The 23,716-nt window shown below is 32.3% G+C and overlaps 4 protein-coding genes across 4 annotated transcripts; 3 read left to right on the top strand and 1 right to left on the bottom strand.

Moving 5' to 3' along the window:
• Positions 1–2,416: 2,416 nt before the first annotated feature.
• Positions 2,417–2,719, top strand: TrAtP1_002643 (uncharacterized protein; the record flags this gene model as incomplete). Its single annotated transcript, XM_066111549.1, has 2 exons — positions 2,417–2,509; positions 2,594–2,719. The coding sequence occupies 2 exons, from the start codon at positions 2,417–2,419 to the stop codon at positions 2,717–2,719; spliced, it is 219 nt and encodes a 72-aa protein (XP_065967625.1).
• A 16,248-nt stretch (positions 2,720–18,967) lies between these two features.
• On the top strand, positions 18,968–19,244 carry TrAtP1_002642 (uncharacterized protein; the record flags this gene model as incomplete). The annotated part of the gene is made up of 3 exons (XM_066111548.1): positions 18,968–19,001; positions 19,054–19,139; positions 19,200–19,244. 3 exons carry the CDS (start codon positions 18,968–18,970, stop codon positions 19,242–19,244), a joined length of 165 nt encoding a protein of 54 aa, XP_065967624.1.
• Positions 19,245–20,958: 1,714 nt separating this feature from the next.
• Positions 20,959–22,000, top strand: TrAtP1_002641 (uncharacterized protein; the record flags this gene model as incomplete). The annotated part of the gene is made up of 3 exons (XM_066111547.1): positions 20,959–21,120; positions 21,200–21,254; positions 21,330–22,000. 3 exons carry the CDS (start codon positions 20,959–20,961, stop codon positions 21,998–22,000), a joined length of 888 nt encoding a protein of 295 aa, XP_065967623.1.
• Positions 22,001–22,207: 207 nt separating this feature from the next.
• Positions 22,208–23,115, bottom strand: TrAtP1_002640 (uncharacterized protein; the record flags this gene model as incomplete). Its single annotated transcript, XM_014085202.1, has 2 exons — positions 22,208–22,449; positions 22,515–23,115. The coding sequence occupies 2 exons, from the start codon at positions 23,113–23,115 to the stop codon at positions 22,208–22,210; spliced, it is 843 nt and encodes a 280-aa protein (XP_013940677.1).
• Between the last annotated feature and the right edge of the window lie 601 nt (positions 23,116–23,716).

Here is a 23,716-nt window from a genome sequence, read left to right as displayed (position 1 = left end):
AATATATATCTATAGTATATAGTTAATTATTTATTAAAAGGTTACTAGTATGTTAATTAGCTTAAATAGTATTACTAAGTATTTAAATAATTTATAACATATTTTAAATGCTATTTTTTATTTATCCTTTTTACAGATGTGAATTAGGTTATACACTCCCTTAAGGTCTAAGGCAGTAAACTAATTTGCATTAGTTAAGCGGTTTTAAATTTCTATAATTAATAGTAATAGGGTTTAATCTTTAATAGTAATTTTATTTAGCTATTAGTAATTAATAACTAGTTTAAGTTTCCTATTTTTCTTTAGTATAAATATAATAGGGTATTTAGCTTATAAGGTGGATAGTTTAATATATCCTTTTTCTAGCTATTCTTATATTTATTCCTAAAGTGTTTTAAGTTTTACTTTACTAAGATTATAAATTAAAAAGAACTTTATTATTTTTTTATTTATAAGATTTATATAGTAATCTTATTATAAGTAAAGTAGCTATACTATTTTTAATATTAAGCTAAATAGTTTTTTATATTTCCTTTAGTATTATTAGGGTGCCTTTTAGAGAATATCTTTTAGTTTTTTATTTTTCTTTTTTCTTTTCTTTACTTTTAATAATGCTTTATTTAAAGCTTATAATTCTGTTTTAACTTATATAATAACTTAGTTAATATATACTTATTCTCCTTTAACTCTTTTATAGTTATACTATAGTAGTACTAGCGATTTTTTTATACTAAATTAGACCTTTTTCTTAGGTTTTATTGTCATAACCTAACCTTTATAGTCGCAACCACGGGGGCCCCGGGTAGGTTGCCCCGGACTAACTAAGGACCAACCTAACCAATAAAAACCAGATCTAGTAATATTTCCTAGATCCCTAGAAGATCTAGAGAATTCCTCTAAATTTAACCATGGATTTAATAATCTTTTATAGATCCCGCCTAAATTAACTAGATATATAAGTTCACTTCTCTATGCTTATTTAAATAACTTAAATAGCCAGTTATTAACACAGAATTAAGATTACAACACGCTCTGCACTTCTACTATCTAGTGACATTATTTACTATTACCTACATTACCTATTAGGTTTCCTAACCACTCCGCTAACATAAACCCAGAATCATCTACTAGGTTTATCCCTTGGGAATTTACCCTATATTAACTATCTAGTGTATAGTTTATTACACATTAACAACTCTTGTTTAGACAGTTACCAGACCTTACAGGTAATACAGAAATAAGGACGTGAATGCTAACCTTTAGTGTCCTAGACAATAACACTAATCACAAGAGTTAAGCTTTAAGCGATTACCAGTCAGATAGTGTTATTAAATTTAAAGACGCATTAGCAGAAATAGCCCATAATTAGCAGAACATCCCAATAAAAGCTCTTAAACAAGAATATAAACAGCATAAGCAACAAAAACAAAGCACTAGAACTTATATAGAAAATATGGAATACATAATTCAAGATTTATATGCATAGCGTCTTACGGACCAATAAACTATTACACAGCATGCGCAAACCATTAATAACTTACAGCAACAGCTTAACAACCCGCCAGTAGTAGCGCCCCAGGTGGCCCCTACTATGGCACCCGCTATAGCACCCATAATAGCGCCAGCAATCCCTGTGGATAATAAACCGGAACTAGGAAAAGTCCTAAAAATCAAACAGCTAAAAAAGTTTAATAGAGACACCACCAAACTTCGCCAGTTCCTTAATAAACTATAAACCTACTTTAAGTACTACTATCCAAGAACATTCCCAGAAGACAATTCGGAAAAAAGAATCTAATACGCAGGAACACACACTAAAGATGCAGCAGCCGATTAGTTTAAGACACTCTTTAAGGATAAGAAGAATAACCCAGCTTAGCAAAGTAAACTCATAAAGGAAGTCTTCAAGGGTTATAAAAACCTTAAAGAATAACTGGAAAGATCCTTCAGAATTACCAACAAAGCTTAAGAAGCAGAAAAGAAACTTCAAAACCTTAAACAAAAAGGACCATGTTACAAACACACTTCAACCTTCATCCAACTGCTCAGCAAAGTCAACTGGACTAAGGAATTAAAGAAGGAAATATACTACTATAGTCTAAAGTCAGAAGTCAAAGATGAAATTTACAAAACTAACCAACAAAAAACCACGTTTACTGCATTTACCCAAGAAGCCATTGCAATTAATAACTGACAATAGGAAAGGAAGCAGGAACAAAGGGACAAAAAAAACAGCCAGACCACAAGACACCAACCTCAGGCCAACCAAGGAAAGAAACAAGAAGACTATGTTACTAAAGACAACGGAACTTAACCAGGAAGAATAGATATTAACACCCTAAACCACAGGAAGTTTAACAGAACCTGTAACATTTACAGTAAGAAAGGCCATAAGAAAGCAGACTACTAATCCAAAATGACCTATGGATTCTATGGCAAGAAGGGCCATGACAAAAGCTATTACTACACAAAAAGGAATGGAAAGAAATCTAAGACCACTAAAGACAAGGTCCAGATAAACATTATTATAAAAGTCCCATATAACCACCTAAGCTAGATAGCTTGCTATAATAACTCATGCCTTATGCACAAGAGCAGCAAGGACGGATCAGGATACTATCCTAAGAAAACACAAGCTAAGAAAACCCATAAGATAGCGAGAATTAATACTCTTAATTTCCGCGACCAAGTCCTAAGCGAGAAGGAAGACTTAGACTAGGACAAGGACTATAAGTACTGTGGAGCTTGTAAACCATAACACAAATGCAAGGTTAAAACCCTTGAGTTACAAGACATCTACAACTATGACATCTGCTATTCTCGAAACCTAGACCACGAATGTTAAGGATGCCCTAACTGCAGATCCATGGAAGGATTCTAGCATAATTGCGAAAGCAAATAGCGCAGAAATATAGAAGCCATGTATGAACTCTTTGAAGAAGAAGACAAACTGGCCCAGGAATACCTTGAAAAACAATGCGAAAAATGTAAGTAAATAGGATGTAGTTGCAAGGAACTCTTAAACAAAGAAACCAGCAAAAACAAAATCATCTACGATAAAAGCAGAAGAATTAACGAAAATACACATCCCTTTGCCAAATATAAAAACCTTTACAAATGCGAACTTTGCAAATCCCAGGACCTTAACTATAACTGTAATAGATGCAGCACCTGCGGCTTATGGGATTCATAACACAACTACAGCAAAGTCTTAGACGCCCTAGTTAAGGAACATCGCCAACAGGAAGAACGATAACAATACCTAGAGGAACACCCTCTAGTATAAAAATATCTTGTTAACCATAACCCATCACGCATCATCCTGCCAAAATCCCATCACCCATTAAACAACAGGCGCGCAGAAAGCCTAAGATTTAATAAACACTACGGAAATAATAATTAGACGCTATGTGATACTCTATATTGCAAAACACATGCCCTTGATAAACTTAAAGATTAGCATAAAACGCAAAATCACCATCTATAAAATTTGGAATGCTAGACGGATCACTTCCTCAACTATAACACATGGGACTGCCTAAAACACCAGCAAGAAAAGAACTAGTATCATTAGACTACCCAAAGGCTAACACAAAAAGGCTATAACCTCGGAACCCACATTAATAGCGGGAAAAGAAATAAAGCCCTAATTAAAAGATACCACCGCATAATCCAGGATTAAAACCAGGATCTAAAATGCAAATAGTGTGCAAAATATCAAAACACCACAAGGGACTAAACCCATTCAGACAATATCCAAATCAATGCAATCGGACACAATAACAAAAAACTATTAGTTAAAGGGTATATTAACCAATAACTAGTCACGATCTATATGGACAATGGTGCGGATCACAACCTCATCACTCCCGACTTAGTAACAGAACTCTAGCTACTAAACACCGCTAAGAAACTACCATCCTATATTTTAAGCATTATACATCTAGAACACAAGATAGTTGTTAAATATAAGATTAATTACCTCCCCTTGACGATTACTGGACGCCTTAAGGATATTAAGTGCGATATTATAAGCCTTGACACCTGCGATATTATGCTAGGACACCCATGGTTAAAACAAAGCAACCTACTAATTAACTGGAAAATAAAACAAATACTCTAGGAAGAAGACATCACCCAGGAGCTGTGACTAAGCCACGGAGAGGGCAAGGAAGGCGAAGACGCGCCTCTAGACCTAAAAACAAAATCTCCTGCGCAACAAAACAGAGAAAACACAAAAGAGAGAACAGAACCTAAAAGAAAGGTCAGATTTAACACAGAAAAATCACTAGTACCACCATAATATAACCATAGAAGAGTCAGAGGAGAACAAGTACACATCAACCAAGTCATTATACAAGTTAAAACAGAGTTACAAGCCCTAGATAAAGCATTGTCAGAAGTAAAAGAAAAAGAGAAAAACAGAGAACTAGAAGATATTCTCCAAAAAGCACCTTAACAATACCAAAGGAAATACAAGAAACTGTTCAGCCTAACACTAGAAATAGTACAGCCACTTCACTCACAATAGGATCACTACATAGATCTCATGGACGGAAAAACAACAAAGTTCTTTCCAATCTATAACCTTAGCAAAGTAGAACTCAAAACACTTCAGAAATAAATACAAGAACAGCTAGAAAAAGGATATATCAGGCCATCCACCTCACCAGCTGGATACCCTGTTATATTCGTACCAAAGAAAAATAGGAAACTTAGACTAGTCATTGACTATAAACAGCTAAACAAGATTACCATTAAGGATCGAACCCTATTACCACTTATTACAGAAATTCAAGACCGCCTAACCGGTGCAAATTAGTTTACTGCCTTGGACCTCAAGGGAGCGTACAACCTAATTCGCATCCGCAAAGGGGACAAATAGAAAACAGCGTTCAGAACACGCTACGGATTATTCAAATATTTAGTAATGCCATTTAGGCTAACCAACGCACCAGCAACCTTTCAACAAATAATCAACCATGTACTACAGACATACATTAACGACTTTGTGATTGTATACCTCGACAACATCCTTATCTTCTCAAAAACCCTTAAAGAACACAAGGAACACGTCCATAAGGTACTACAAACACTACAAGACGCCAATCTGCTAGTAGAACTCAAAAAATGCAGCTTTCACGTCCAAGAAGTCAAATTCCTAGGACACCTGATCTCACCAGGACAAGTCCAAATAGATCCCAACAAGCTTAAAGCAATCCAAGAATAGGAACTACCAGAAACCCAAAAAGGAATACAAAGCTTCTTAGGCTTAGCAAACTACTACCAAAGGTTTATCAAAAACTACAGTAAAATCACTAAGCCGCTTACTAATGCTACTCGACTTAAAGAAGACGAAAAAGGCAAGAAGAAACCAAAAGACAGGAAACTCACATACAAACCAAAAATGGAGGCAGCGTTCAAACAACTCAAAAACGCACTCCTCAGTGAACCTATACTTATCATATACAATCCCAACAAACCATTAGAAATCAAAACCAACTCATCAGACTTCGCTATCAGAGGAGTACTAATTCAGAAAGACAAAAATAGGAAAAATCATCTAGTAGCATTCTTCTCACAAAAACTGCATAAACCAGAATTAAGATACCCCATCTACAACAAAGAATTTATGGCAATTCTCAAAGCATTTAAAGAATAGCAACACTACTGTTTAGGAAGCAAGTACAAGGTCAAGGTTCACACCAATCACCGCAACATTATATACTTCACCAAAACTCAAAAACTCTCCGCACAATAAACATAATACTTTAAGACACTTTCAGACTTTAACTATAAACTCATTCACTGCGACGGCACTGCCAATAGACAAGCAGACGCCCTAAGCAGGAAAGAAGAACACTTTAAGGAAATTCCAGAAGTCCAAGCCCAGATTCTAAGAAAGAATTGTGAAGGCCACTACAAACAAATACAAATTGACACTCTATTTATTATAAAAGAACATAACCCCATCCTTAATAAAATAAGGGAATATGTAGCAAATATGGATCCAGAAGAACTCCCAGAAGAAGCAACCATTAAAGAAGAATTACCAAAATAGGAAAAGAAAATCTGGGTACCACTAGAATTGCAACTAGAAGCAATCCAAGATTTACATCGCAGCATAATCGCAGCAGCACACCATGGTGTCCAAACAACATGGAACCACGCTGTACACTACTACAAATTTCCAGGAATAAAAAACAAAATTTCAAAAGTCATCAAGAAATGCGACATATGCAAAAAAACAAAAGATAAAAGGCACCGGCTATATGGAACATTGCAACTAATCCCAGTTCCGGAAAGGAATTAGCACACTATTATATTCAACCATATCACCAACTTGCCCAAGTCAAGAGATCTATTAACAAAAAAACACTTCGATAGTATCTTCGTCGTTGTAGACAAACTCTTAAAGCAAGCATACTTCTTACCACACAAGAAAGCGCATACAGCAGAGAACCTAGCGCATCTCTATATAAGATATATATTTGCCAAACATGGAATACCAAAAGAAATTATATTAGACAGAGGAAGTACCTTTGCATCCAAATTCTAGCAAGAATTAATAGCGAAACTTGGAACTTATCACAAACTAAGCACCGCGTTCCACCCACAAACAGACAGATAAACAGAACGGATAAATCAAGTCATTAAAGCATACCTATAATATTACATCAATCTCCAGCAAGACAACTAGGTTAAGATGCTACCAATTGCACAAATGCAATATAATAGCTCCACAACAGAAACCACAGGAGTCACACCGTTCTACGCTAACTATGGGTTTACACCAAAAGCCTACAGACCACCTCGCGACAGACCAAATGCGGACAATGCACGCATTCTTATAGAAGATATAATCCAATTACAGGAAGAACTCAAAGTCCAACTTAAATTCTTCAGACAACACTTAAAAGAATATGCAGATTATACAAGGATTAAGGGACTAACCCTTCAGGAGGGAGACATGGTCTACCTATTACAACATTTATGCAATAAAAAATTGCCAAATATCAGAATAAACAGGCCAAGTGACAAATTGGACTTTAAAAAACTTAGACCTTTTAGGATCTTAAAGAAAATCGGTGAAGTTAACTATAAATTAGACTTACCCAACAATATGCAGCTTAAAACAGCCGTCTTTTATATATTACTACTTGAAAAAGCACTAGTGGACGAAGAGATAGGCGAGCTAATTATAGATAAAATCGTTGTCTAAGACATTAAGGAAGAATACGAAATTAAAAAACTAACTCATATACAAATAAATGAAATAACAGGAGAAAGAAAGTACCTTGCCAAATAGAAAGGATATAATAATAATGAAAACTTATGGGTCCTAGAATAAGAACTCAAGAGGAACGCCTAAACAATCCTGCGGGAATTTCATTAGTCTCTAGGGGTGGAAATAACAACGGGTCCAATTCGAACTTGGACTAATTAACAGCGTCAACGGAATAGGATGGGCCGGCCTTGGAATTAGGCGCTAGCAAGGCAGCCTAATAAGCAACCTCCGCCTCCTCGCGCTTAACCTAATCCAACTCCTCCAAATCATTAATCCCTCGCGCAATAGCACAAGCCATTTTCTCCATCCACCGCCGCTTCTCCTTATAAAGACGCGCAATTTTAGCATCTATCGCTTAACGCTCTTCCTCTGCCGCCTTAAGGGCATCCTCTAAACAAGCATAAAGCGAAGTAATGCGCTAAAGTTGCTGAGGCATTAAAGGACGCGCATCACATCACAGTTAATTATCAACCACACACTTAGTACACCAAGAAGAATCAGTTTTAGACATCTAATATTCAGAGAAGTTTTGTTTTTTCTTATTAAGATAATAAGTGCAGCACGCTATTGCGATAGAATAAGATAGAATCACTTCCAACAGAATGTTACAACGCTCAGTCTTAGGGTAACGTTGTTTTTTCCGAACACCTGTTATAATTAGTAACTGCAATAAGATAAGGAAGAAAAAGAAACTACTCACGGGAACTAAGAATAAAGGGTGGGTATTTATACACCCTGGACAGAACAAGGTCTTAAGGACAAGACTAACAGGAGGGGGACATTATATCACAACCCAACCTTTATAATCGTAACCACAGGGGCCCCAGGTAGGTTACCCTGGACTAACTAAGGACTAACCTAACTAATAAAAACCAGATCTAGTAACATTTCCTAGATCCCCAGAAGATCTAGAGAATTCCTCTAAATCCAACCATGGATCTAACAATCTTTTATAAATCCCGCCTAAATTAACTAAATATATAAGTTCACTTCTCTACGCTTATTTAAATAACTTAAATAGCCAGTTGTTAACACAGAATCAAGATTGCAACACGCTTTGCACTTCTACCATCTAGTGACATTATTTACTATTGCCTACATTACCTATCAGGTTTCCTAACCGCTCCGCCAACATAAACCCAGAATCATCTACTAGGTTTATCCCTTGGGAATCTACCCTATACTAACTATCTAGTGTACAGTTTATCACATTTATTCTTTTCTTTATGTTTTTTTTATTTTATTACACAGGAGATTTTATTTTTTAGTTTAAAGGCATGTTTTTGCTTTCCTTACCCTTTTTATAGCTTAGTTACAGCTCCTAGGTAATATCTTATTCCTAGAGTATTTATTTTATTTTCTAGTTAATTAATAAGTTACTTTATTTTAACTATAGGTGTTTTAGTATAATATTATAGGTGTTAAGGCTTATAATATTACACTTAATATCCTTAAGGTATTTAGTAATTATTAAGGGGAGTTAATTAATCTTATATTTAATAACTATCTTATATTTTAGGTATATAATACTTAAAATATAAAATAGTATTTTCTTAGTAGTGCTTAGTAGCTAGAGTTTAGCTATTAAGTTAAGGGTAATAAGGTTATAATCCACACTACTATTTATATAAATTATAACTAGTTATTAGTTAATATACTCTTTAACTAATAGTTTTCTATTATTATATTTAATTAAGTTAATTTAGATATTATTTAAATGGGTTTAGTCCTATATAATATTTTAGTATTTTATATACCACTTGTATCTTATATTTTAAATTTAGTTTTAAATTATATAATAGTACCTTTTAATTAAGGCTTTATTTTATTTTCTACTATAAGTATATGTTTTAAAGTTATAGCTTTTTTATACTAGCCTTTAGATAGTCTAATAATACTAGTTCTTTTCTTGCTAGTATTTTAGGTAGTCTTATATATTATAGTTAAGGAAGTAGTCCTTTTAGTATTTTAAATTCTATAGATAGTAATTTTATATTTTATATTAGTCTTTAAGTTTATTAAGAGTATATATTTTATAATAAAGGGTGTTGCATAGTGTTTAATTATTATTTCCGCAGTGCTTATTAAATCTTAGGTTTTTTATATATTTATTATTTAATAGGTAATAGGATTTTAGCAGGATAATATATAATAAATTATAGTTAATAAGGTTTTTTTATACTAGAGGATATTCCTTTAGGTACTATTATTATTCTTCCTATTAGTAATATTCCTTAACTAGGGTGTTTAGGACTTTACTATAGTTATATTATAAATCCTATAAGCTGCAGGTGCTATATTTATTATAGTTATAGTTAAGGTCCTGGGATTTGTAAAGTTTATATTAGTAGGTGTATTTATTTATAAGTATTTTAGATATGTTAGGTGTATTAGAGATTTTATATAGCGTTACTTAGCACTCTTTTTCTGCTTATGTTTTAAAGTAATCTTTAGTAAGTTTATCTTTTTCTTTAAAGAGTTTATATATAGCTTTTATATTTTATTACTATTTGCCTTTATAGGTATATTAAAATCCTTCTATAAATCTATAATTTAGGCATCTATAGTATTTATAGTCTAGGTTTTAAGAATAGTAAATATTATAGTTATAAATGTCTTGTAACTTAAGGGTTTTAATCTTGCATTTGTGTTATAGTTTATAAGCTCTATAGTACTTATAGTTCTTATCTTAGTCTAAGTCTTTCTTTTTGCTTAGGACTTAGTTATAGAAATTAAGGGTATTAATTCTTACTATCTTATAGGTTTTCTTAGCTTATGTTTTCTTAGGATAGTATCCTAATCTGTCCTTACTACTCTTATATATAAGGTATAAGTTATTATAGTAAGCTATTTAGCTTAAGTAATTATATAGGACTTTTATAATAGTATTTATTTAAACCTTATCTTTAGTAATCTTAGATTTCTTTTTATTCTTTTTTATATAGTAATAGCTTTTATTATAGCCCTTTTTACTATAGAATCCATAGGTTATTTTAGATTAGTAGTTTGCTTTCTTATAGCCTTTTTTACCGCAAGTATTACAGGTTCTATTAAACTTCCTATAGTTTAGGGTGTTAATATTTATTCTTCCTAGTTAAGTTCTATTATCTTTAGTAATATAGTCTTCTTGTTTTTTTCCTTAGTTAGCCTAAGGTTAATGTTTTATAGTCTAGCTGTTTTTTTTATCTTTTTATTCCTGCTTTTTTTCTTATTATTAATTATTAATTATAATAGCTTCTTGGGTAAATATAGTAAATATAGTTTTTTATTAGTTAGTTTTATAAATTTTATCTTTAACTTTTAACTTTAAACTATAGTAATATATTTCCTTTTTTAATTCCTTAGTCTAGTTAACTTTGCTAAGTAGTTAAATAAAGGTTAAAGTGTGTTTATAATATAGTCCTTTTTGTTTAAGGTTTTAAAGTTTCTTTTCTACTTCTTAAGCTTTATTAGTAATTCTAAAGAATTTTTTTAGTTATTCTTTAAGGTTTTTATAACCCTTAAAGACTTCCTTTATAAGTTTACTTTACTAAGCTAGGTTATTCTTCTTATCCTTAAAGAGTGTCTTAAACCAATTAGCTGCTGCATCTTTAGTATATATTTCTATATATTAAATTCTTTTTTCCAAATTATCTTCTAGGAATATCCTTAGATAATAGTACTTAAAGTAGGTTTATAGTTTATTAAGGAACTAGTAAAGTTTAGTGGTGTCTTTGTTAAACTTTTCTAGCTGTTTAATTTTTAGGACTTTTTCTAGTTCCAGTTTATTATCCATAGGGATTACTAGCGCTATTATAGGTGCTACAGCAGGTGCTATAGCAGGGGCCACCTAAGGCGCTACTACTAGCGGGTTATTAAGCTGTTGCTATAAGTTATTAATAGTTTGCGTATACTGCATAATAGTTTATTAGTCTATAAAACACTACGCATATAAATCTTAAATTATATGTTCCATATTTTCTATACAAGTTCTAGCGTTTTATTCTTATTACTTATGCTATTTATATTCTTATTTAAGAGCTTTTATTAGGATATTCTGCTAATTATAGGCTATTTCTGCTAATATGTCTTTAAACTTAATAATACTATCTAACTAGTAATTACTTAAAGCTTAACTTTTATAATTAGTGTTATTATCTAGGATGCTAAAGGTTAGTATTTATATTCTTATTTCTATATTACCCATAAGGTCTAGTAACTATCTAAACAAGAGTTATTAATATATAATAAATTATAAACTAAATAATTAGTATAAGGTAGATTCCCAAGGGATAAACCTAATAAATAATTTTAGGTTTATATTAATAAAACAGTTAGGAAACTTAATAAGTAATATAGGTAATAGTAAATAATATTACTAAATAGTAAAAGTGCAGAGCATGTTATAATCTTAATTCTATGTTAATAATTAGCTATTTAAGTTATTTAAATAAGTGTAAAGAAGTGAACTTATATATTTAGTTTAGTTATATATAATTATAGTTATAATAGTAATTACTATAGTAATTACTGGGATAGTGTTAGTAAGCGCAAGAGTAATTACTTATAGTATAGTAATTACTTCCTTTTAGTTAGTTATTTAGAATATAGTATATCCTTTCCGGGGCCTGCTAGTGCAACCAAGTGTTATTGGGTTATAATATAAGATTACTTATAATAAAAGCAGAAGAATTAAAGAAAGCAGCTTTTATACTACTAATATTAAGTACTAATAATAAATTAACACCCTTTTAGATATATATCCTTTTACAAAATATAAAAACCTTTATAAATGTGAACTTTATAAATCCCAGGACCTTAACCACAACTATAATAAATACAACACTTATAGCTTATAGGACTTATAATATAACTATAGTAAAGTCCTAGATGCCCTAGTTAAGGAATATTACTAATAGGAAGAATAATAATAATACCTAAAGGAACACCCTTTAGTATAAAAATACCTTATTAACTATAACTTATTATATATTATTCTGCTAAAATCCTATTACTTATTAAATAATAAATATATAAAAAATATAAAGTTTAATAAGCATTATGGAAATAATAATTAAATACTATATAACACCCTCTATTATAGAATACACACTTTTAATAAACTTAAAGACTAGTATAAAATATAAAATTATTATTTATAAAATTTAAAATACTAGAAGGACTACTTCCTTAACTATAACACATGGAATTACCTAAAACACTAATAAAAAAAGAACTAATATTATTAAATAACCTAAAGACTAATATAAAAAAGTTATAATTTTAAAACATACATTTATAATAAAAAATAAAATAAAGCCTTAATTAAAAAGTACTACCATATAATTTAAAACTAAATCTAAGATATAAGATGCAAGTAGTATGCAAAATATTAAAATATTATATAAAACTAAACCTATTTAGATAACATCTAAATTAATTTAATTAAATATAATAATAAAAAACTATTAGTTAAAGGGTATATTAACTAATAACTAGTTATAATTTATATAAATAATAGTGCAAATTATAACCTTATTACCCTTAACTTAGTAGCTAAACTTTAGCTATTAAGCACTACTAAGAAAATACTATCCTATATTTTAAGCATTATATATCTAAAATATAAGATAATTATTAAATATAAGATTAATTACCTCCCCTTAATAATTACTAAATGCCTTAAGGATATTAAGTGTAATATTATAAGCCTTAACACCTGTAATATTATATTAAAACACCTATAGTTAAAATAAAGCAACCTACTAATTAACTAGAAAATAAAATAAATACTCTAGGAATAAGATATTACTTAGGAGCTGTAACTAAGCTATAGAGAGGGCAAGGAAGGTAAAGACGCGCCTTTAGATTAAAAAATAAAATCTCTTGTATAATAAAATAAAGGAAATATAAAAAAAAGAACAAAACCTAAGAAAAAGATCTAATTTAATATAGAAAAATTACTAGTACTACTATAATATAACTATAGAAGAGTTAAAGGAGAACAAGTATACATTAACTAAGTTATTATATAAGTTAAAATAAAATTATAAGCTCTAGATAAAGTATTATTAAAAGTAAAAGAAAAAGAGAAAAATAAAAAACTAGAAGATATTCTTTAAAAAGCACCTTAATAATACTAAAGGAAATATAAGAAATTATTTAATTTAACATTAGAAATAGTATAACTACTTTACTTACAATAGGATTACTATATAAATCTTATAAATAAAAAAATAATAAAGTTCTTTTTAATTTATAATTTTAGTAAAGTAAAACTTAAAATACTTTAGGAATAAATATAAGAATAACTAGAAAAAGGATATATTAAACTATTTACCTTATAAGCTAGATATTCTATTATATTTATACTAAAGAAAAATAGGAAACTTAAACTAGTTATTAATTACTAACAGCTAAATAAGATTACTATTAAAGATTAAACCTTATTACTATTAATTATAGAAATTTAAGATTACTTAACTAATGTAAATTAGTTTACTACCTTAGACCTTAAGGGAGTGTATAACTTGATTTACATCCGTAAAGGGAATAAATAGAAAATAGCATTTAAAACACACTATAGATTATTTAAATGCTTAGTAATGCTATTTAGGTTAATTAACACACCTGTGATATTTTAATAAATAATTAACTATATGCTATAAGTATATATTAATAACTTTATAATTATATATCTTAATAATATTCTTATCTTCTTAAAAACCCTTAAAGAATATAAGAAACATATTTATAAGGTATTATAAATATTATAAAACGCTAATCTCTTAGTGGAACTAGAAAAATACTATTTTTATATTTAGGAAGTTAAGTTCCTAGGACACTTAATCTTACTAGGATAAGTTTAAATAAACCCTAATAAGCTTAAAGTAATCTAAGACTAGGAATTTCTAGAAATAAGAAAAGAAATACAAAGCTTCTTAGGTTTAGCAAATTACTATTAATAATTTATTAGAAACTATAGCAAGACTGCTAAGCTACTTACTAATACTACTTAATTTAAAAAAAGATAAAAAAAGTAAGAAAAAACTAAAAGATAGGAAACTTATATATAAACTAGAAATAAAAGCAGTATTTAAGCAATTTAAAAATACACTTCTTAGTAAACCTATACTTATTATATATAATCCTAATAAACTATTAAAAATTAAAACTAATTTATTAGACTTTATTATTAAAGGAGTACTAATATAAAAAGATAAAAATAGGAAAAACTATTTAGTAGTATTTTTCTTATAAAAACTATATAAACTAAAGCTAAGATACCTTATATATAATAAAGAATTTATGGTAATTTTTAAAGTATTTAAGGAATAGAGATATTACTATTTGGGAAGCAAATACAAGGTTAAAGTTTATATTAACTACTATAATATTATATACTTTATAAAAACTTAAAAACTTTCTATATAATAAATATAATACTTTAAGATACTCTTAGACTTTAACTATAAACTTATTTATTGTAATAGCACTACTAATAGAAGAGTAGATGCCTTAAGCAGAAAGGAAGAATACTTTAAAGAAATTCTAAAGATTTAAGCTTAAATCCTAAGGAAGAATTATAAAGGAAATTATAAATAAATATAAATTAATACTTTATTTATTATAGAAGAATATAACCTTATTCTTAATAAAATAAGGGAATATGTATTAAACATGGAACTAGATAAACTTCTAGAAGAAGCAACTATTAAAGAAGGCTTACTTAAATAAGAAGGAAAAATCTAGGTATTACCTAAACTATAATTAAAAGTAATTTAGGACTTATATTATAGTATAATTATAGCAGCGTATTATAGTATTAGAATAATATAAAACTATATAGTACACTATTATAAATTTCCAGGGATAAAAAATAAAATCTTAAAAGTTATTAAGAAATATAATATATATAAGAAAATAAAAAATAAAAGGTATTAGCTATATAAAATATTATAACTAATCCTAGTTCTAGAAAGGAATTAGTATATTATTATATTTAACCATATTACTAACTTACTTAAATTAAAAGACCTATTAATTAGAAAATAATTTAATAGTATTTTTATAGTAGTAAATAAGCTCTTAAAGTAAGTATACTTTTTATTATATAAGAAAGTATATAATATAGAAAACTTAATGTATTTTTATATAAGATATGTATTTACTAAATATAAAATACTAAAAGAAATTATATTAGACAGGGGAAGTACTTTTGTGTTTAAATTTTAGTAAGAATTAATAGCTAAACTTGAAACTTATTATAAGTTAAGCACTGCATTTTATCTATAAATAAATAAATAGATAAAATAAATAAATTAAGTTATTAAAGTATATTTATAATACTATATTAACCTTTAGTAAGATAACTAGGTTAAAATACTACTAATTGCTTAAATGTAATATAATAGCTTTATAATAGAAACTATAAGAGTTATACTATTTTATACTAACTATGGGTTTACACTAGAAGCCTATAGACTACCTTGTGATAGTCTAAATGCGGATAATATATATATATTTGTAAAAGATATAATTTAATTACAGGAAGAACTTAAAGTTTAACTTAAATTCTTTAAGTAGTGTATAAAAGAATATACTAACTAAATAAGAATTAAGGGATTAACCCTTTAGGAGGGAGATATAGTTTACTTACTATAATATTTATATAATAAGAAGTTGCTAAATATTAGAATAAATAGGCTAAGTAATAAATTAGATTTTAGAAAACTTAAATTATTTAAGATTTTAAAGAAAATTAGTAAAGTTAATTATAAATTAGACTTACTTAATAATATACAGCTTAAAATAGCTGTCTTTTATATATTACTACTTGAAAAAGCACTAGTGGATAAAAAAATAAGTGAGCTAATTATAGATGAAATTATAGTCTAAGATATTAAGGAAGAATATAAAATTAAAAAACTAACTTATATGTAAATAAATAAAATAATAGGAGAAAGAGAGTACCTTGCTAAATAGAAAGGCTATAATAATAATAAAAACTTATGGGTCCTAGAATAAGAACTTAAGAGGAACACCTAAATAATCCTATGGGAATATTACTAGTCCCTAGGAATAGAAATAATAATAGGTTTAACTTAAAGGAGGAGAGGTTAGGTACCCTAACCCTGCTTATAAACTAAACCTTATAAAGAATCTGCGCCTTCTTATTCTAAACTTTTATAAGTTTAGTATAATACTTTTCTTTTTTATAATAATTAGCTTCTTTTATCTTCTTAGTATTTAACCTATACCTTACTATCTCCACACTATAATCATAAAGAATATAATAAAGCTTATGTAACCGTATTAAATAACCTAATGCTTTATTAAGCTTCTTCTGCTGCTTAACTAAAGCCTCCTCTATAAGCTCCTTTTAATACTTCAAATGCTTTAGCTCCTTAGTAATATAATTAATTAAAAAATTAGTAATAAAAAATAAAAATAAAGGAAGAAATACTTATAACTTAATATTAGAACTTATGAACTATTATAAGAATAACCTAAGCTATAATAATAAGCGCAATTATTAGTACCTTTAACTACTATATAATAAATCTTCTTGTTTAAGTATTATATATAAGGCACTACCTTAAAACTAAATAAATAAATAAAGTTTAGTTAAGAATAATAATAGGCAGTAGAATGCAACTTTAATAGCATCTTTAACTTTTTAATATAATTAGGTATAATAATAATAATAAAAGGAAGTTACTTACTTAATATAACTAAGGGCTTAGACTTACTTATAAAATAGTAGGCTAAGGCCTTAGGGATAAGACTAACAGGAGGGGGAGTATTATATTATAACCTAATAACTTATAGTTATAATAAATAAACCTATAGGGTATACGCAATAGAGAAACCTTTAGCTAATATAGCTAATTAGGATTATGTTTACTTTAAGAAAGTAAATACTAGTAAATAAATTCCTAATACAAAGGATATTTACTTTAGAAAAGTAAACACTAGTAAATAATAGGATATATATACACTTTTTATACTTACTTAAAGATAGTTTTAAATAGCTAGTTGTTAACATAGAATTAAGATTATAACACGCTTTGCACTTCTACCATCTGGTAATATTATTACTATTGCCTATATTACCTATTAAGTTTCCTAACCGCTCTGCTAACATAAACCCAGAATCATTTACTAGGTTTATCCCTTAGGAATCTACCCTATACTAACTATCTAGTGTACAGTTTGTCACAACTCCACCCTGTCCTTGCTTGAAATATAGCGAACGCGCATCTGACCCAACAGCTCCTACCGTCCTATTGCCCAGCTGTGGCTTCGTTTACCTAGCGTCCTTAGTAAACGCGAATAATAACAAACAAAACAAATAATACAAGGTTATAAAATACAAAATTTGGTTGCTGCCGCGCTATATAGGTAAGAACGCTCTTGCATGCAACCGAATAAACAGCTTCGGCTGCTTATGGAAACAACTACTAGTTTAATTATAAGATACTGCTTGTATATACAGGAAGTTAGTTATATGCAGTCAGCCTTGACATAGTTTTAAAAGAGAATAACACAGCTAAAACAGGAAGCGGACAATTAAACAGACAAAGTATATGTAATTGTAATAATAATAAACTTCAAAATACTTCCCGCGAAGCTAGGGGGAAACCAGTCGATAGTGTCTTTAAGCAACCAATAGCATCTACTAGTGCCCAGCTAGCAGTAGAACAGCACGGGCCGATCCTTCAGCCAATAACAGTCCTGAAATCGTTAGTATAGTGCAGCTAGCTCTGTCTTAATTTTCAGCTAGCCACAGCCGCGCAGGGTTTTCAGCCAGCCACTATAATATATTAAGCTAAACAGCTGATTCCCTACTAGTGTCTTACAAAGGATATTTGCTTTTTTTCTATTTTTGTTTAAATCACAGTTGCATTTAGAGTGGTAGGCCGAAAAGCAAAACAAACATACATCTCTATTACAGGAAGTCTGATTGATCATGCTAGCTAGTTAAGAAGACATGCGGGTATAAGAAGACAATTACAGAATAAGTTTGTAATTAGCTGCTGTCTTATTACTATTTTAATTGAAAATACCTATGGTATTCATTTGGAACTTACAGTACAGCCTAATATCCTTCTTCTTAGATAAACTGCAATCTTACTACTAGCTGTTAAATTATTAATTTAAGAATCAACTTAAGTTTAGCTCCCAAAGGTCAGGCAGTCTCTATTAGGCTTAGATTTCTTTGATTTGAAGGTTCTATTCTAGGAGGGCTTTAGAAAGTAGAAGTAGTGAAATCTAAACTTTTGGTATTAGTAACTAAAATAAAGAACACCTAGGTAGGTAGTGTTAGATTTAGTCTTCTTGCCTATCCCTTTTCTTTCTCTCCCTGCATTTGATAAACTAAATAAACTAAAAATCAGGAGAAAAGTAATAGAAAATAAAATAAATAAAAAAGGCAGAGTAGACTTTTACTAGACTAAAAAGAAGCAGAAAGAAATGTATAAAGTCGACTGTCTCTCCTGGCATTAATCTGACTTTATCAGCTTCTTCCGCAGCATCCATTACTGCACTACTCTACATTCATCAACAACTTGTTATAGCATTGGCTCTTCTAACACTTTTGAAATGTAGTTCTCTATTGTTGCCCTCTTTGCTACCAGCGCTCTTGCCGCTATCTGCCCTACTAGCATTTATTCCAACCCTCTGTGTTGTATTACCAACATGTTTGGAGTTATTAGTCAGAACTGCGAGGCTCGTAAGTACTAGTCTAGGTATCATAAGATCTGATTTATTACTAACTTAAATAGCCCAAGGGCCAGTTTCTGATGGCATATTCTTCCAGAACGCCTGTGCTGCTGTGGGGTTAGATCCTCTTTGCTGCGTTGCTCCTGTTGTAAGTATCTTAAAATTAATTCCCAAAGCTGGTAAGGAAAACATGCTAATAAATTTATAGGCCAATCAGGGTATTCTTTGCCAACATCCCGTTGGATCCAGTTAAACCAAGCTGATGTACAGGTATATCTTTCACAGATATAGTGGGGCATTTATAATAAAGAATAGTAAGGGTCTAATCAGCTCTACCGGGTTGGTTTATTCAACCTCTATAACCTGCGTTATGCCGATGATCAGGGATGTTAGTTATTTGGCAACCTTTAGCCTCGCCTAAGAGTTCCTTAGTACAATAGAACAAGAGGCATTAAAATAAGTTTTAGTATACCCTTTGAACCCAAGAGGCTTGTATGCTGTTGTGTTGTAAACTGCTGGATGAGAAATCGAGCCCGGCCTGTACGAAGTTCTCCCTTTTATTGGATTCTTCTCTCTCTCTAACTCCTGTCCTTCCTGGATAGCCAAATCTTTGTACTGATTGGTTGTAAAGCACCTCCTTTGGACGACAAGAAGATTGGTCACTGCTGATAGGCGGGGGGCTGCCTATTTTCCATGTATACTATGTACATACCCTCATTGTGTAATTTCTACTTCTATAGGCTTATGCTTATAGGCACGGCTTAGCTGTGACTGATTTTACTATCTTTGCTAAGAATGGGTCGAAGGGGTATAACTTCTTTTGTGCTTTTGATATCACATGTCCAAAGCCATAAGTGGAATTCAGCCAAAAAAAAAACTAGAATTGTTGGACGATATGTAATAGAACAATCCTTATGAATTATTGTTCTTCACAAGCCCCGTAACATGGTCTGTGCGGAAAGGGATTGAGTGTGTACGAGTAAAGCAGGACACTAATATATTTCAATTTCTACTATACCTAATGACAGCCGCTCTCGTCTGTTTGTGGCTTGCAAAGACTTTTAACTAGATTGTGTTTTTGTTTTTTTGGCGGGCACTGGGTGCTTAGTACAGGGCTAGCATACTTTGAATTAGGGGAACGTTCTTTATATGGCCTATGTCGCTATGTGTCATCTCTCTACTTATCAACAAGCGTCAACCTCCTATTTACCTTCATATTGCCCTTTTTTATAAAGCCTATTAGGCATTCTTGGATAATATAAACATCATATAGCATTATATTAACTAACTCTAGATTAAATTAGCATACAAAGGCTGCAACAGTAAGAAAGACCTTTATATAAGCAAGACTAGAGCTGTGGTTAGCAAAGGGCAAAGCAGGCTATATTACACGGGTTCATATAAGTGAAATTATAATTACTTAATTCCCATGCAGTTTCTGCTTCCTTTAGTGAAAGTAACTAGATGCCTCTTAAGATTCTAACCTCTCTTAGCCGCTTTAATCCATCTCTTAGGGCGGAATACATTAGGGTCTAGGAAGATTATCTTGTTCTTGTGGATGAAATAGGAGGCACTACTTATTGGTGTCTTTGGCATAAGGTTAGATAAAATATGTAAATTAAGATAAGAGGGGAGATAATAAGGTATATGTAGCTTACTCCTAGTAGAATAATATAATTCTTGTAGGTGAGAGTCTTTGTTGGAGTAACGCGCATGTACCAGCCTAGTACTAGGGAGCTTATACATAAGGATTTACTAATGAAAGCATCCTATTAGCATACTTATAAGTAACATTTCTTCCAACCAGGGGTAAATAATGTTATCTCCATATACTAGATAAGGTAGGTGCTTAAGCTTAATCCAGGTTAGCGTACTGTCTAGCATAGGCATTAGCTGTTTATCACAACCCAACAACTTATAGTTATAACAAATGAACCTACAGGGTATATGCAACAGGGACGCTTATTATGTGGATTGCAGTTGAAGGCGGCAAGAATAATGGGAGAAGGCCGACGGGCACCACAGAACTGAGCTTCACTCTGGACAATAACGCCGCGAACCCTATTCCTGAAAAATGCTCGGCTAGCATCATCTTCAGTCATGCCCTGATGATAAATCAATACATCACAGTGAGTCCTTCACGTATCCTATCCAATAACTACTAAGTATCACATTTCTGAAAGTCTTTTTCTGATCTTTCCTAACTAGCCTAACCTCGGAAGTGCTATGCGTAATATTAAGATCGAAAGCACCCCCGGAAAGCGTGAGTCGGCCCTGACACTACCCTCGCCTTGTACCAGGAGGCCATATATTTTAGGCTGACTAACTCTTCTGGTAGCTGGTGGCCATTTAACAGGCAGCCTGAACCTTCCCTCCATCACGATTGGCCCGCTTCACGATGAGTGGAAGTCATTCGGCTGGCCTTCATATTGTGACTACAATGAGGCGGTATTCAACCCGTCCAAAGGAACAGTAGACTTCACCATCAACAACAACTTGACAGAAGATATAACGGATGCCGCCGTGTTCGAATACAAGAGCGACCCGGTCACGTGTACTTGGGATGGTGTGAGCATTGTCGGCCCTCAACCGAAAATTGAAGAACACGGCAAAGTCGAGCTGCTCTTCAAATGGAAGAGCAAGGGCCAGTGGAGCGGGGGCACCAGCGAGCACCCCAACTTGTTCCAGCTGACTATGGTCCACGATTCCAACTGGACTATTTCTGCGACAGGCGCTGAAATGGAGGAAGGGCTCTTGGACAAGATCTTCAACACCCACCCGGGCCGTCAGCATGTGCCCCCCTACTACAATGACCTGAAGTTTCCTCCGGTCAAGGTGGAAATGAAGATGAAGGCGTTGGACTACTTCCTGACGACGAACCTGCTGTTTCCCGGCGAGAACGTCTTTTACCCGCACCAGTTGAGTGAGGAAAATCGCAAGGCGGGACTGGGTCTCGCTTTTCCTCGAGACATGATCCTGACGGGCGAGATTAGAAAGAGTCGACAGTAAGTGAATTGATATATTTGCCCCAAGTGTCTGAGTGAACAGTCAGTTCAAAACCAGTGTCCACATAGGCTTCCATTAGGCCCTGCCACGAAACATGCCCAGTTTTGTAGGTGATGCTAGAGTAGATGATAGTTCTCAGAACATAGAGGATTGAAAGCAAGGAGACAAATGTATTATTATCTACTTGGAAACGCATCTAAGACAAATATCTTAACATGACACCGGATTCGTGCATCCAGTGAGCCACTGAGCCACTTTATTGGCATAGCAGTTTGCGTTTAGAGAACCACCTACGTTAGGCGAGTACTCTCCTTGATTGTACCACTCAGACGCAACATAAAAAACCTGGGCGTCCTGGGCACCCTGAGCCTCGGCTGCGTTGATAAGAAAGCTAAGGCCGACTCCATTATCAGTGCCCACAGCGCCCTCTCGAATCATGTTGCTGATTGTGTCTAGCAATATGATTAGTCCGAGACAAAGGCTGGAACCAAGAGTTCTTCGTGAAAGCTATACTTACCTGCTGGACATGGGTTGACCACACCACAGGTCTCACCGTACTCGTTGTACACGCCGTTGTAAGTATTGCAGTTGCAGGTGTAGTATCCATCGAAGTCTTGCAACAGGCCAGGGTTCCAGATGCCAGTCGCGGGGCCACCCGTAGTGGGAACTCGGACACAGCCGGAAGACTCCGTCAAGATCTCGGCCAGAATGTAGCGATGATCGATGTTGAATTGGTTGGCGATGTCGTTGATGCCGTTCTCTAGGTCGTTCATCTCGTCGTCGGAGAGATTGGGGACGCCATACTGGCTACACGAGTTCTGAATGCTGTTGTAGTTGACTTGCCAGATGTAGTTGAACGAGACCCATTGGCTGATGGATGGCCAGCCATCATTGGAGCTGCCGTCGCCGTAATAGGCCCGGCATCCAAGGCCACCGTTGGCATTTTCGTTGTCATTGATTCCATACACTGCGGCAGTGCCTGTAACGGCTGTATCGGTGGCTAAAGAAGCAAGTACTTTAAGAGTTCGGGTGCCAGGAGGAAGGGGAAGACTGCGATTGACACCACCAGCAGCAGCAAGCGCTGCGCCAGCCAGGAGCAGGGCGGATTTGGCCACCATTTTATGTCTCTTGGGAAGAATATACAGGTTGGTTTTTATAAAATGCTAATGAGTGTTTCAAGGAGGTAAAGATAGCATAGGATCAGCGGCATATTTATATGCGGCTCTGAAGGCCTCCATCCCCATCCATCTCTAATGTTGGGAGTCAACCTGTTCTATTCTCACAGCGCGGAACTTCGGCACGCAAAAAATGGAGATACAGAGTCCAAAATACCTACTGTAAAAAGCCGAATCAATATCACAATGTACAGAGCGTCCTCTCGTGCCGCGGATGACAAAGGAATAGAAAGCGTTTAGAGATGAAGTTTGTAGTCACTAATACATACAGTGTGACGACAACACGGAACTTCGGCACTACAAGAGGGATATACAATCTTATGTCTTCTAAAGACGTAAAGGCTTATTACACCTCCATCGAGCGCCCGTTCGTGCTGCAAATGAATGGAGATTTAGAGTGTTTTGGAAACGAGGTTAGAAATCATGAATATAAAAGAGATGCCGATAACCGTTGTGTGCAAACTAGGCAATATTACAGTAGCAGTCTTTGTGGAGCATACAACAATTAGACTCACATAAAAAGGATCCGAGTTACCCTTTGCAG

The sequence above is a fragment of the Trichoderma atroviride genome, chromosome 1 (genome assembly GCF_020647795.1).
Source record: "Trichoderma atroviride chromosome 1, complete sequence".
Lineage (NCBI taxonomy): Eukaryota > Fungi > Ascomycota > Sordariomycetes > Hypocreales > Hypocreaceae > Trichoderma > Trichoderma atroviride.
This window is presented reverse-complemented; position numbering and strand designations above follow the sequence as displayed.